Raw genomic sequence first — 15137 nt, 5'->3', positions numbered from 1 at the left:
CACCTTCAGAGAGCCACAGAGTATAAGGAGCCAGTCACACTGCGCCCCTGTAGGCAGTTATTATGATAAAAGCCCGGCGCTAACTAACTACCCTTAATAGAGCAGTTAGTATTGTTATCACACTCTTCCTCCCTTCCCCTCCGCCCTCCCCCTGTCTATAACACCCTGGTACCGCGAGGCATTGGAGTTATGTGGAGAACAGCGCTCCCTGTCAGCGTTCTGTGTAATCTGCAGGGAGAAATTGGCGCTGGTGAATGCTGGATCCGCTCTGAGAGTAAGCCCCGCCCCCTGACCTGGCGCACGGCTTCCCGCACTTATTTAAACTGGCCTGAGGATTTTATATGTTAACAGAGGGATTAGCCCCTGTTAACGTTATGACTAGTGTAGGGTTAACCTGCCGACTCAGGACGCCCCTCCAGCGTCTACATGCTGAGCCATACCAGAGCGCAGCGCCTCAGAGCTGCGCTCCAACCCTTGTGCCGCCATACCCGCCGGCGACCCGCTAACCGGCACCGTTCTCACCACTCTTCTATCTTCTGGCTCTGTTAGGGGGTGGCGGCCATGCTGCGGGAGTGAGCAGTCACCTCGTGGGCTTGCGATCATCACCCTCAGGAGCTCAGTGTCCGGTCAGCGGAGATAGGGGCCATTAACTCTCTATTAAGTTGGTTCTTACTCCCCCCCCCTAAGTCCCACGAAGCAGGGAGGCTGTTGCCAGCAGCCTCCCTGTAAAACAACAAACTCTAAACTTTAAGAAAAAAATAAACCTAAGAAAACTCCTAGGAGCTCCCCTAGCTGTGACCGGCTCCTCCGGGCACATTTTCTAAACTGAGTCTGGTAGGACGGGCCAGCCCACACTATTAAACTCTTAAAGTGCCAGTGGCTCCTAGTGGACCCGTCTATACCCCATGGTACTAAATTGGACCCCAGCATCCTCTAGGACGTAAGAGAAAATAAGGTTTCTTAGCACATTTGGTCAGAAATGTGAGCCCACCTAACACGGTAAGGTGAATCTTTATCAGGTGGGTCTCTACATCCCTAATAGTAACACATTATATAAATGTATCCAGGAATTACCTTTAATAGTGGGCAGCACGAACAGTGCAATGGTTAGCACTACTGCCTTCCACAATGGCCCTAACTGTGTGGAGTGAGTATATTCTCCCTGTACTTGCGTAGGTTTCCTCTGGGTACTCTGGTTTCCTCCCATAATCCAAAAATATACTGGTAGGTTAATTGGCTCCAACAAAAATTAACCCTAGTGTGAATGTGTGTGTGTACATGTGGTAGGGATAATAGATTGTAAACTCCACTGGGGCAGGGACTTATGTGAATGGCCAAAATACTCTCTGTAAAAGCGCTGCAGAAATGTGTGTGCGCTATATAAATATCTGATAATAATAGTGCCCATTTTAATATGTAGACTTCTGTCTGGACTAGCACCCCACCCACCTGCCCTTAGGTGATTTTAATTAGTGTATGGTCCTTGCACAGCAGCCTACATGTTAAAACTGGCACTATGAAAGGTAAATCCTGGATGAATTTATATGATGTGTCAGTATTAGGTATGTAGGGAGACCCACCTGATGAAAATATGGTGTGCAGTCTAACCCCCCTCCCCCCACTCATTGTTTTACACTTTAAATTCACCAGCAAAAGTTTAAGCCCCTCCACCTCTATACACCTATTGACTGCCAGGGTCGTCAGTATTTTTCTAACAAAGCCCCAAGGCCAGAACTGTACAGCACAACAGGAAGGAGAGAACTGCAAAATAAACAAAGAAGAAGTGTAAAGGGAGGACCTCCATGTCTCCCAATGGACTATGAGAAAAGTCACGTGCAGAAAGCAAAGTTTTCTTGAGCATCCAATTGGGGACATTCCAAAGCAGTCCCTATACTAGTAGACGTTCAGAGACTACAGTGTGCATCACATTATGTCCAAAACACACATCTTTAGGGCTAAAGCTTTTCATCTGTACAGTTCTGTGCACATGGCTTACCAGCACAGGTGCTCAGCAGCGTCTGCATGCCGAACCATCCAACAAATACACCAAAGGATCTTGTAGAATTCATCCTTACATTTTCAAGTAGTGGCTGTCTGCCAAATGTAAACCTGGCAAATTATTAAAATCATCCACCTGGCAATGGTCTGTTTAGAAGTTGGCTAACCTCTCTTGTTGACATCGAGCAATGCTGATGACCTGTTGAACTTTACAATTACCATGTCATATGGACATATTCTTAAAAGCATGTTACAACGTCCAGAGAATAAAGAGAGCCGCCTTCTTCAGGAAATTTATCTTGGTCTAAGGCTGGAATCACAATGTCCTCTTTACATGGAACTTAAGAGACAATTTATGGTTGAAATTAAGGTTTGATTCTGTGAACAGCCCTATCTTTAAGAGAGGAAGAAAGAAGCTCAAGAGCCCCAGCTTGGAAACTCTAGTTGTGAAGATAGCCCACAATTCTTATAGGTAAGGTACTTCAAGTCCATTCAACCACTTAGTTTGAAAAGAGGGTGCTGTAAAAGATGTAAGCCCCTAGTTGAGATTCCAAAGCTCTGGAAAGGGAGGAGATGTGTGGATGCTGCACTTGTATCTTTCACTGTAAGAAGGTCTGCACTTAGACAAAACAGTTCATTTTCTTTGAAAGGACATCAAGAATTGAGAGTGGAGACAAACTTTCAAGGAACTACATTTTAGACATCCTTCCAGAAATTCTGCAGCTGTAACCTGTTCGCAATTACACTACACAATGTAGACCATACAATAATTCTTGGCCAAAACAGTCTTCAGAACCTGGAGCATGGTCTAAACCATTCTCTGAGGATCATGGCTTTAACAATCATGACGTTAAAATAAGCAGAGGTAAATTAGTGATGAGATTGGATCTTTGGAGACAGGCGCCACACTGGGCCCTCTGTCATGCTTTAAAGGTCTGTGTGAATCACCTGGATTGATAACTTGCTCATCATGTAAACAGATTGTCCAAGAGCTGTGGCGCTGAATACCTAGCTGCCCAAGCCAGTTTACCATCCAGCAGCCCTTCACATGGAGCAAAGACCAGAGGTCTGACTTAGGGATGTGAGCAGCGAAGACTAGGTATGATGTGTAATCGGTCATTAAGGTGGCCTCAATTTTCCAATCTTGTTAGGCAATTGTAATTTATGGTTTCACAGATATGGAGATTTTTTCCCCCAGATTTATTGGTTTTACAATCCATCTGATTTTGCCCATACATTACATATATTTTTAGATGATTTGCAGATCATTTTTAGTTAAACAGATCTGCCAATTTTGAAAGACTCATCAGTTTACTAGAAACACTCTGCAGATTGTTGCCCACACACTAGCAATCTGCAGTCCAAAATTCATCTGTGAAATTAAACATGTTGAAAAACCTGATTTAACAATCCCAATCAATTTGTGGACGAAATCTGCGATCTGTGAACTCCATACATTGCAGATTTATTTGCACATTTGTCTGAAAATTGGCAAATTGCTCCAATTGATTGCGGATGTATGGGCCCCTTTAGATAAGCAACCTATGGAAGTTTAGCTATGGTGGAATAGCATTTAAAAAAAGGCACGTTATTTATATATTATGAATGGGTTCTCTTTGCCCATTAGTCAAGGGCCCATAGACTGGTGGTTTCGGCTTGGGTCAGAGGTAGGAGTGTGTGATTTGTAGAAGCAGACAGAGGTGGCTGAATCCCCACCCACAAATCTTAAGGAGATAGCTGAGGCAGTTAATCAAATATGGTAAAAAAATAAAAATTAGGTGAAAGTAAACCACAAAGCAAAAAATAAAAAATTCCTTTGACCAAATGCAGGGCTGAGGACGATAATCAGTCAGAAGGAGCTTAGTCAGCAGTGTGTAAATACTGTATGGTCCCGTCCCCCCTACTGAAGGAAAATAATGGCTGAGGCAGGGAAGCAAAGAAAGCAAAGAATTATTCAAAGTACATGCACAAAAGTAAGTTAATAAAACAATATTTCTTTACACATACACAACAGTTCTTATCTTCTAGCATGTGTATAGGGAAGAGATACTTTGAAGCATTCAACTTACTCTATTCAGGACACCTTGGATACCCTCCATGGTTGTAGACAGTTCTTTGATGGTTTTATGCAGCTGGTCCTCATACTGGCAGTTTGTATCTTCCAAGGTTTTTAAGTTTTCCCGCAGATGGCAGAGATCACCTTTCGCTGTTTTCAGCTCTCCAGACAAACTTTTATGAGAGTTTTCTAACTGGGAAATTGCCTTTTCGTCTTCCTCTGAGAAGTGGACAAAAAAACACACACACTGGGATCAAAGTCTAAGTGCTTTACATACTGGAACACTATACATCAACACATAATGTGGAAGAGAAAACATGTATGTGCATCACTGAACATGTGTTTTACAGACTAATGTATTTATCATGAGCCTAAACATCTTGCACAAGAAAAACAAAACAAAACACCAGACCCCGAATTCAGTAAAAACAACTGAAACTATAAGGGGGGACTCTGATAACTACATCCCCCTTCCTCATTTAAACCCAGTCATCCACAGCAGCGAAGGTGTTAATGAGACTATGGCCCAAATGTATTAAGCCTTAATAAGTGATTGAGTGGAGACTGATAAAGAGTGATAAATGACCAGCCAACCAGCTTCTTAACTGCCATGTTACAGGATGTGTTTAAAAAAATGACAGGAAGCCGACTGATAAATGACAAGCCACAATGGGCGGGATTCAAATCTTTTATCGCCCCCGATCTCCCGTCTAAAGTGAAAGGGAGATCGCGGGGCGATATTCTAATGACCCCCGTTTTTGCGCTGATCACGCCCATAAGAGCCGGGTTTAGCCGCGTAAAGCAGCTAAACCCGACTAAAGACATGGGCGCGATCTTGAAAAGTCCTGTTCGGGCGTCCCTGGGGGTGGCGAGCTGAAATGCTGATATCGCGACCATCGGCAGTAACATTTGAATACTGCAGGTGGGCACGATGGTGGCGGGAGGGGGCAGAAAAGATTTGAATCCTGCCCTTTGTCTCCACTTTATCACTTGTTAAGGCTTGATACATTTGGGCCTATGTTTCTTTAGTCAAGGAGAATAAAGACCGAGCAGGGCCGAAACTAGGGGGGGGGCTAGGGGGGCAGGCGACCTGGGCGCCGGATTGGAGGGGGCGCCGAGACCCCCTAACACCCTCTCCCTATTCTTTGTACTTTGAAACCCCCTTCTCCCTCCTCCCGAGTGCCCAGCTCGGGGGGGCGGGGTTTCGCGGAATGACGTGATTGCGTCGTGACGTCACGACGCAAACGCGTCATTCCACGAAACCCCGCCCCCCCCGAGCTGGGCACTCGGGAGGAGGGAGAAGGGGGAGCCGCGCAGACGAGGAGGGAGAGGCGGCTGAAGAGCGGCGAGAACTGCTTCAAATGTAAGTCAGCCCCTCTCCCTCCCTCTCTCTCTCCCTCCCTCTCCCCACCACCTGCCGGAATGTGTAAAATGGGGACCTGTCTGCCGCAATGTGTAAGATGGGGACACTTTTTCCTGCCGCAATGCGTAAAATGGGGACACTTTTTCCTGCCGCAATGTGTAAAATGGGGACACTTTTTCCTGCCGCAATGTGTAAAATGGGGACACTTTTTCCTGCCGCAATGTGTAAAATGGGGACACTTGCCTGTCGTACTGTGTAAAATGGGGACACGTGTCTGCCGCAATGTGTAAAATGGGGACACTTGCCATCGTACTGTGTAAAATGGGGACACGTGCCTGCCGCAATGTGTAAAATGGGGACACTTTTTCCTGCCGCAATGTGTAAAATGGGGACACCTGTCTGCCGCAATGTGTAAAATGGGGTCACCTGTCTGCCGCAATGTGTAAAATGGGGACACTTGCCTGTCGTACTGTGTAAAATGGGGACACGTGTCTGCCGCAATGTGTAAAATGGGGACACTTGCCAGCGTACTGTGTAAAATGGGGACACGTGCCTGCCGCAATGTGTAAAATGGGGACACTTTTTCCTGCCGCAATGTGTAAAATGGGGACACCTGTCTGCCGCAATGTGTAAAATGGGGTCACCTGTCTGCCGCAATGTGTAAAATGGGGACACTTTTTCCTGCCGCAATGTGTAAAATGGGGACACCTGTCTGCCGCAATGTGTAAAATGGGGTCACCTGTCTGCCGCAATGTGTAAAATGGGGACACTTGCCTGTCGTACTGTGTAAAATGGGGACACTTTTTCCTGGATATGAAATTTATGTTAGAAAAGGCAATTTTTCAGGTAAAAAAGTTCTGAAAGAGAGAGATATATATATAATATATATATATAGATAGATATATATAATATTTTATTCATTTATTTATTTCTTTTAAAATGTTTATTTTTTTTATTTTTTTATTGTAAAAAAAAACAACTTTTTTTTTTGGGGGGGGGGAGGGGGGTGTCAAATGACTACCTTGCCCCGGGTGACAAAAATCCTAGTTTCGGCCCTGGACCGAGAGAAGAAAATTTCTTGGTGTCTGCTTCATAATCATTTTTCGGTCATAAATGGACATTACAGGATAGTGTAATCATATTTAATGAACTCTCCTGTTACTGTATGTCGCTTCCTTGATTACCTGTTTTGGACTGAAGGGCCTGCAGTTTCTGTTCTAACTCTGACCTCGCCTTTTCAGTTTTCTCTAGTTTCTGAAGAAGACTTTCAATATCGACCATTGCACCTTTATAGACGATAAGACCACCTTTTTCTTCCAAGGAGGACACTCCAGACCTCGTAGCTTTAGGTGGCAAAAGCGAGCAGTTTCCTGGGAAGGAAGGGGTGTTTTAAAGTAGACCAAATAAAACATTGCATTCCTATTAAATGCATATTAGGAGGATTTAATTTGCATGTGCTGCTAAGAAAAAAGGAGGATAGGTAGGTGCACCGGTATAATCACCCAGATAATATGTGAAGAATAAATTATGAACCGGAAAGAATACAAGATAAGTAACATATTGAAAGTGTAACATATTGAAATCGAAAGTAGATACAAATATCATCATAGCATATACAAGAGGAAAGATTTGAAAGATCGATGGCTCTTTCTCGATTCTGTGGGTGGTGGTGCATGGCCGTTCTTAGTTGGTGGAGCGATTTGTCTGGTTAATTCCGATAACAACGAGACTCCCGCATGCTAACTAGCTACGCGACCCCTGGAGAGAAACTATGTTGTCCAGTTATAAACAATCTGGACTAACTATTACTATTTGCTAATCTAGCAGCACAAAATCCATTCATTTTCCTCACCTCTCTCCTTTACCTTTTGTGCTCACTCACTGGCCATTCAATGTTTTTTTTATATATATGATGGCAAGAAGCAGCGGTGCAAGGTGATTTCTAGAGAGGCTTTTGCACCTTTCTATTTCTGCATTTGGTGAAATGATGGAAATGATTGCTTCTCCTCTTTCAGTGCCCTCTCATCGGTTGCACCATAGGTATTAGGACGGTTACTAATAGCAACCAACACCAGAAGCACCTTACTTCCTTCTAATATCATTTACACTCACTCACTGGCCATCCAATGTTCTAATGATGATATGATGGTGAGAAGCAATAGTGCAAGGTAGTTCCCGGTGAGGCATTGATCGTATACTGCACTCACTCACTGTCCATACGATGTCTCAATGATCGGTAATACGATAGTGAGAAGCAGCAGTGTTTGACATTGTTCCATGAGTCTTTTCTATTCTAGTTTATGTAATTCACCTTGTCCCTCGATTATATTATCTTCTAGTGGATAAAATACTAGAATACTATTCAAGTGGATGTATTCACATACTATGAATGATAAAACCATGTATTTTTTACCAAGTGTTAATTTAATTTTCTGTACTGCAGCTACTATACTGCTGATTTTTGAGACAAATGTGAAATGGTATCATTAAGGCTGCAATATGTTACAGATACTCTGATTTAGTTATGTTGCCATCAGTTTATTTTAAAAATAAATCCACCCTGTAATTGTCTATTGAGAGCTAGATATTTCATGGCATTACCAGTGGCAGCACAAGCTTAATGCACTGTATCAAAAATGCTGATCTGTGTATCATTTCTAAGTTAAAATTTGTACAAAAAACAGTTTAAGGAGCTAAAACTTTTCATATTATTTGGTGTTTCAGATGACTCTGAACACATGACCATGTGATTTTGCTTATCTAATATTTGACAACATTTGATACAGTGGAATAAGTGTCTTTTGTAATCAAAAATTATTCTGCATTACTAATTTTGGATCATGGCATAGGGTTGCAATAGCCGTAAAACCTTAGCTTTTAATCTTCTACGTCTTATATGCGTGTTCGTCTGTAAGTGAATCCATATATAAAAGTTACGTTTCAGCAATACTGTTTAATGAGTGCCCCAAAAAGAGAGTTTTCTTGGTGTGTACTACATGAATAAGGTTACCGGTACACTGTGAACCATCCTCTCCTACTGCAAATCCTTCACTCCATTGGTCTGCGTGATACTGCCCTCTCTTGGCTGTCTTCGTACCTCTCTGACCGTTCATTCTCCGTCTCCTCTCATAACTCCACCTCCCCCTCACTTCCACTAACTGTAGGTGTACCCCAAGGTTCTGTCCTTGGTCCTCTTCTTTTCTCTCTCTATACGTCCTCACTAGGTAAGCTCATTAGTTATTTTGGTTTCCAATATCATCACTATGCTGATGACACTAAATCTATCTTTCCTCTCCAGACCTCTCCCCTACTCTCCTCACTCGTATCTCCAACTGTCTCTCTGCTATCTCTGTTTAGATGTCCCAGCGCTTTCTTAAACTTAACATGTCTAAGACCGAGCTGATTATCTTCCCTCCCTCCCGCATAACCTCACCTCCTACAATCTCATTATCTATTGATGGCACTACTATCTCCTCTAGCCCCCAAGTGCGCTGTCTTGGAGAAATCCTTGACTCCTCCCTCTCCTTCAAACCACACTTTCAGCACCTCTCACAAACCTGCCATTTTCATCTAAAAAATATTTCCAGGATCAGATCCTTTCTGACCCAGGATGCTACCAAGACACTCACTGGTGATCTCCAGACTGGACTACTGTAATCTCCTCCTGACTGGCATTCCTGACAAATACCTCTCTCCACTCCAATCTATCCTCAATGCTGCTGCCCGGCTCATTTTCCTCACCAAACGCACTACGTCCACCTCTCCTCTCTTACAAGACCTTCACTGGCTCCCCTTCCCTTTCAGAATCCATTTCAAGCTTCTCACACTCACTTACAAAGCCCTCACCCACTCCACTCCCACCTACATCTCTGACCTTATATCCCTTTACACTCCCACCCATCCACTTCGCTCTGCTAATGCACTCCGGCTCTCCTGCCTACGGATTACTACCTCCCACTCCTACCTCCAAGATTTTTCATGTGCTGCACCACTTCTATGGAATTTCCTACCTCTCCCCCTCAGACTCTACACCTCTCTACAAAACTTCAAACGGGCTCTCAAGACCCACTTCTTCACCAAACCCAGCCAAATCTCACCCTAACCCTCTGTTCCACGCTCTCTATGTACCCCATCTGTGTCACCCCTGTCTGTCTACCCCTCCCCTTTAGAATGTAAGCTCTCACGAGCAGGGCCCTCTTCCCTCATGTGCTTATCCTTTTTCTTATTTTAATAATCTTCAACTGCACCAAATCCAGCAGTCTTCTGCCACCTGATACTTATTCCAGTGTCATCTGCTGATGTAGCTATGTTTATTTACCCTGTACTTGTCTTATATTATCGTCAACTGTAAGTTGCTGTTTTCCTGTTTGATTATTTGTTTATGTACTCTGTAATTGGGCGCTGCGGAACCCTTGTGGCGCCATATAAATAAAGGATAATAATAAATAATAATAATAATACCTAGAATGTCTTCATTGAAAGACTCTGACTCTTCATGACTACCATCCTCTGTACAAGTGTCAGTCATCTTACGATAGAAACAAGACTCCTTTAGCAGAAATTTAGTAAACAGTTTCTTCACCTACAAGAAAAATGTGAGCTTGATACAATTGCCCAATTACCCAGAAGCAGCAGACCCTATTAAATATCAGTATCTAAAATAAAGGAAAAATAAAACTGGATTGCTGTGGTTTCCTTTTGGACATAACTACAGATTTTAGTGATCCTATAGTCCAGATCCCCCCATATAACATTGTTTTGGAATACCAATGTGACACACCAGCAATCAGTCTATGGGGGGTATTCAACTCTTGACACTAACCCAACATGCAGTTTGCCGTAAAGAACATTGGGGCAGATGTATTAACCTGGAAAAGGCATAAGGAAGTGATAAACCAGTGATATGTGCAAGGTGATAAAGGAACCAGCCAATCAGATCCTAACTGTTAATTTACATATTGGAGCCGATTGGCTGGTGCCTTTATCACCTTGCACATATCACTGGTTTATCACTTCCTTATGCCTTCTCCAGGTTAATACATCTGCCCCATTGCATTGTGCAGACATTGCAATTATTCACATTTTTTGTGAGCTTGGTATGCTAGGGTTGAGGTGTTGATTTGAGAAGGTGAATAGCGGCCAATAGAGCAGAAGTAAGGAGGCAATGTATGGAGAAGTGGCTTGTTAAGGACAAGAGAGATCGATTAGAGAGAGAAGTGAATAGAACAGGGAGGATAAGAAAACAGTGCCAACAGCCTCAATGTTACGCTTAGTGATGGTAGCCTTAGGAGGAAGATGTGGAGAAGCAGCGAGAGATACGTTTAAAGAGAGCAGGTGATAGTCAGAGAGGTGAATGGGGAGTTGGATTATTGAGAAATATCACGTGAGTGAAGACTAGATCAAATAAGTGGCCACTCACATTGGAGGGTGAGGAGATCCACAGGGAGAGACCAAGCAATGATGTGAGATTAAGGCAGGGGTGGCCAAACAGTCGATGCGACTTGACTGGTCGATGCGACCAGTCAATCGCGATCCGCCGCCCAGCCACCCGAAGCCGCGCCTCTCCTGCCTGCCGCTCTGCCTCCTCAGTCTGGTCTGCGGCAGTGACGGCCGAGTGTATAGCTCAAATCAGGTGCCGGTTCATTAGCCAATGAGAGCTCGCGGACCGGCGCCTGATTTGAGCCATACACGCTGCCGTCACCGCCGGAGATTAGACTGAGAAGCAGGGCGGCAGACAGGAGAAGCGCGCGCTGCGCTCTCCAATCCGGTGAGCTCTATTATGGGGGCATATCTGGCATTGTGGGGCATATCTGGCACTGTGGGGTCATATGTGGCACTGGGGGCATATCTGGCTCTGCAGGCACATAGCACTGTGGGGGCATATCTGGCACTGTGGGCACATGGCACTGTGGGGGCATATCTGTAATCTGGCGCTGTGGGGGCATATCTGGCACTGTGGGCACATGGCACTGTGGGGGCATATCTGTATCTGGCAATGTGGGGGCATATCTGGCACTGTGGGCACATGGCACTGTGAGGGCATATCTGGCACGGTGAGGGCATATCTGGCACTGTGGGGGCATATCTGGCACTGTGGGGGCATATCTGGCACTGTGGGGGCATATCTGGCACTGTGGGGGCATATCTGTATCTGGCACTGTGGGGGCATATCTGGCACTGTGGGCACATGGCACTGTGAGGGCATATCTGGCACTGTGGGCACATGGCAATGTGGGGGCATATCTGGCACTGTGGGGGCATATCTGTATCTGGCACTGTGGGGGCATATCTGGCACTGTGGGCACATGGCACTGCGGGGGCATATCTGTAATCTGGCGCTGTGGGGGCATATCTGGCACTGTGGGGGCATATCTGTATCTGGCACTGTGGGGGCATATCTGGCACTGTGGGCACATGGCACTGTGAGGGCATATCTGGCACTGTGGGGGCATATCTGGCACTGTGGGGGCATATCTGTAATCTGGCACTGTGGGCACATGGCACTGTGGGGGCATATCTGTATCTGGCACTGTGGGGGCATATCTGGCACTGTGGGCACCTGGCATTGTGGGGGCATGTGTATCTGGCACTGTGGGGGCATATGTGTTTGAATTTTTTACCTGTGGGGGCCAATGTGTTATTTCGTGTGAGGCAGTCAATACACTGTGCAGCAAGGCTATGTCCCTTTTTTTGTTATACCACGCCCACTTTTTAGTTTTACCACGCCCACTTTTTGTTATGTCACACCCCTTTTTTGCGCACGCACCTGCGGCGCGCGCTATTATTCCTCCTAGGTAGATCACAAAAGCTTTTTAGCTTTCAAAGTAGATCGCCGACTCCAAAAGTCTGGCCGCCTCTGGATTAAGGAGAAGGAACCCAAACCACCAGGGGTGGGGAGAGCAGCAGTAAAAATGGAGTCAGGGGAAATCCATGAAAATCAATGGCTAGGACAGTGGTTCTTAAACTGTATGCCATGAGGTCCTTGCAGGAGTGTCTTGGGTTGGTGGTCCAAGACCAAATTAAATTATTTATGATCAAAGTGCCTGGCAGCCACAAGCACTGGTTTTGCCTATCCTAAAACGTGGACAATCAGAGGCACAACTCTGTACACCACCACATAAATGACCAAGGATGACAGGTAGGCACAACTTACTTGTTTTTATATTTTTCTCAAAATGTATCAATTAAAAACCACTTATCTAAGGATCCAGTAATTCAAGAAAGTTTGGGAACCACTGGGTAGTTGGAGATGAAAAACCATTCAGGTAGTTGGAGATGAAAAGGTCATGGGTGGGAACCAGTTTGTCTGGCATTCCATAGGGCAGTGGTTCTCAACCGCGGTTCTCAAGTACCCCCAACAGTTCATGTTTTCCAGATCTCCTCACAGGATTGCAAGTGAAATAATTTGCTTCACCTGTGGGTCTTTTAAAATGTGTCAGTGAGTAATGAATACACCTGTGCACCAGCTAGGTGACCTGGAAAAACAGGATTTAAATTACCTACTGGTAAATCCTGTTCTCGTAGTCGGTAGAGGATGCTGGGGGGTCCACATTAGTACCATGGGCTATAGACTGGTCCCTTGGGAGCCATGAGCACTTTAAGAGTTTAATAGTGTGGGCTGGCTCCTCCCTCTATGCCCCTCCTACCAGACTCAGTCTAGGAAACTGTGCCCGAGGAGACAGACATACTTCGAGAGAAGGAAATACATAGACAGTGGTGAGATTCACACCAGCTCACACATAACAAAAGGAAAGGCAAGCTAACCAACGTGAAACGATTCAGCAACGGCTGAACCAACAATACTTAACCAAGTAACAATGCAGGAAATCGAAGCACTGGGCGGGTGCCCAATATCCTCTACGGACTACGAGAAAAGGATTTACCGGTAGGTGCAGTATATAAAATCCTATTTTCTATTACATTCTAGAGGATGCTGGGGTCCACTTTAGTACCAAGGGGATGTACCAAAGCTCCTAGTACGGGAGGGAGAGCGCGGAGGCTCCTGAAGAACTGATTTGACCAAACCGTAGGTCCTCAGAGGTCAGAGTATTGAACTTGTAGAACTTAGCAAACATGTACAACCCTGACCAAGTTGCTGCTCGGCAAAGCTGTAAAGCCGAGACACCCGGGCAGCCGCCCAGGAAGAACCCACTTTACGAGTAGAGTGGGCCTTAACGGATTTAGGACACGGCAAGCCTGCCGTATAACAAGCATGCTGGATAGTAAACCTGACCCAGCGAGAAATTGTCTGCTTAGAAGCAGGCCACCAAACCTTGTTGGGATCATAAAGGACAAACAGAGCGTCCGACTTTCTGTGAAGAGAAGTTCTCTTCACATAAATCTTCAAAGTACTCACAACATCCAAAGACTTTGAAGTGATTGAGGAGTCAGTAGCCACTGGCACCACAATAGGTTGGTTGATATGAAGAGCCGACACAACCTTCGGAAGAAATTGCTGAAGCGTCCTGAGCTCAGCTCTATCTTCATGAAAAATCAAGTAGGGGCTCTTGTAGGACCGTGCCCCCAATTCTGACACACGTCTAGCAGATGCCAATGCCAACAGTGTGACAGTCTTCCAAGTAAGAAACTGGACCTCAACCTCCTGCAAAGGCTCGAACCAATCCGATTGCAGGAACTGCAGTTCCACGTTAAGGTCCCAAGGTACCGTTGGAGGCACAACGGGAGGTTGGATGTGCAGTACCCCTTTCAAGAAAGTCTGAACCTCAGGGAGGGCAGCCAATTGTTTCTGGAAGATAACAGACAAGGCCGAAATCTGGACTTTTATGGAGCCCAGGCGCAGGCCCACATCCACCCCTGCTTGCAGGAAGAGGAGAAACTGTCCAAGTTGAAACTCCACCATAGGAAACTTCTTGGATTCGCACCAAGACACATACTTTTTCCAAATCCGATGGTAATGTTTTGACGTTACTCCCTTTCTAGCCTGTATCAGGGTAGGAATAACTTTGTTCGGAATGCCCTTCAGAGCTAAGATCTGGCGTTCAACCTCCATGCCGTCAAACGTAGTCGCGGTAAGTCTTGACAAGCAAACCGCCCCTGTTGCAGAAGGTTCTCTCGAAGAGGAAGAGGCCTCGGATCTTCCAGCAGTAACTCTAGAAGATCCGTGTACCAAGCTCTTCTTGGCCAGTCCGGAGCAATGAGGATCGCCTGAACTCTTGTTCTCTTTATTAGTTTGAGAATCCTTGGGATGAGTGGAAGTGGAGGGAACACATACACTGAATTGAACACCCACGGAGTTACCAGGGCGTCCACCGCCACTGCCTGTGGATCCCTTGACCTGGAACAATACCTCTTCTTGTTAAGGCGTGAGGCCATCATGTCTATTTGAGGTACGCCCCAAAGACTTGTCACCTCTGCGAACACTTCTGGGTGGAGGCCCCACTCTCCTGGATGGAGATCGTGTCTGCTGAGGAAATCCGCTTCCCATTTGTCCACTCCCGGTATGAAGATTGCCGACAGTGCCACCGCGTGCATTCCGCCCAGAGGATGATTCTTGTTACCTCTGACATTGCAGCTCTGCTCTTCGTTCCGCCTTGTCGGTTTATGTAGGCCACTGTCGTTACATTGTCCGACTGAACTTGAATGGCCTGATCTTTTAGAAGATGTGCCGCTTGTAGAAGACCGTTGTACACGGCCCTTAGTTCCAGAATGTTTATCAGAAGGATGGATTCCAGACTTGACCACCTTCCTTGGAAGTTTTAG

The 15137-nt window shown here is 45.5% G+C and overlaps 1 protein-coding gene across 3 annotated transcripts in view; it reads right to left on the bottom strand.

Moving 5' to 3' along the window:
* CCAR1 (cell division cycle and apoptosis regulator 1) overlaps positions 1-15137 on the bottom strand; it is a 247507-nt gene that overhangs the window by 23950 nt on the left and 208420 nt on the right. For all 3 annotated transcript variants that reach the window (XM_063961565.1, XM_063961566.1, XM_063961567.1), the window contains exons 21-23: positions 9879-9999; positions 6602-6787; positions 4068-4273 (exon numbers count right to left, since the gene is read on the bottom strand). In XM_063961565.1, the coding sequence (XP_063817635.1) occupies positions 4068-4273; positions 6602-6787; positions 9879-9999 (513 nt within the window). The remainder of the gene's footprint in view (positions 1-4067; positions 4274-6601; positions 6788-9878; positions 10000-15137) is intronic.

The sequence above is a fragment of the Pseudophryne corroboree genome, chromosome 3 (genome assembly GCF_028390025.1).
Source record: "Pseudophryne corroboree isolate aPseCor3 chromosome 3, aPseCor3.hap2, whole genome shotgun sequence".
NCBI classification, from domain to species: domain Eukaryota; kingdom Metazoa; phylum Chordata; class Amphibia; order Anura; family Myobatrachidae; genus Pseudophryne; species Pseudophryne corroboree.
The sequence above is the reverse complement of the archived record's forward strand: the minus strand, read 5'-3'. Positions and strand labels throughout refer to the sequence as shown.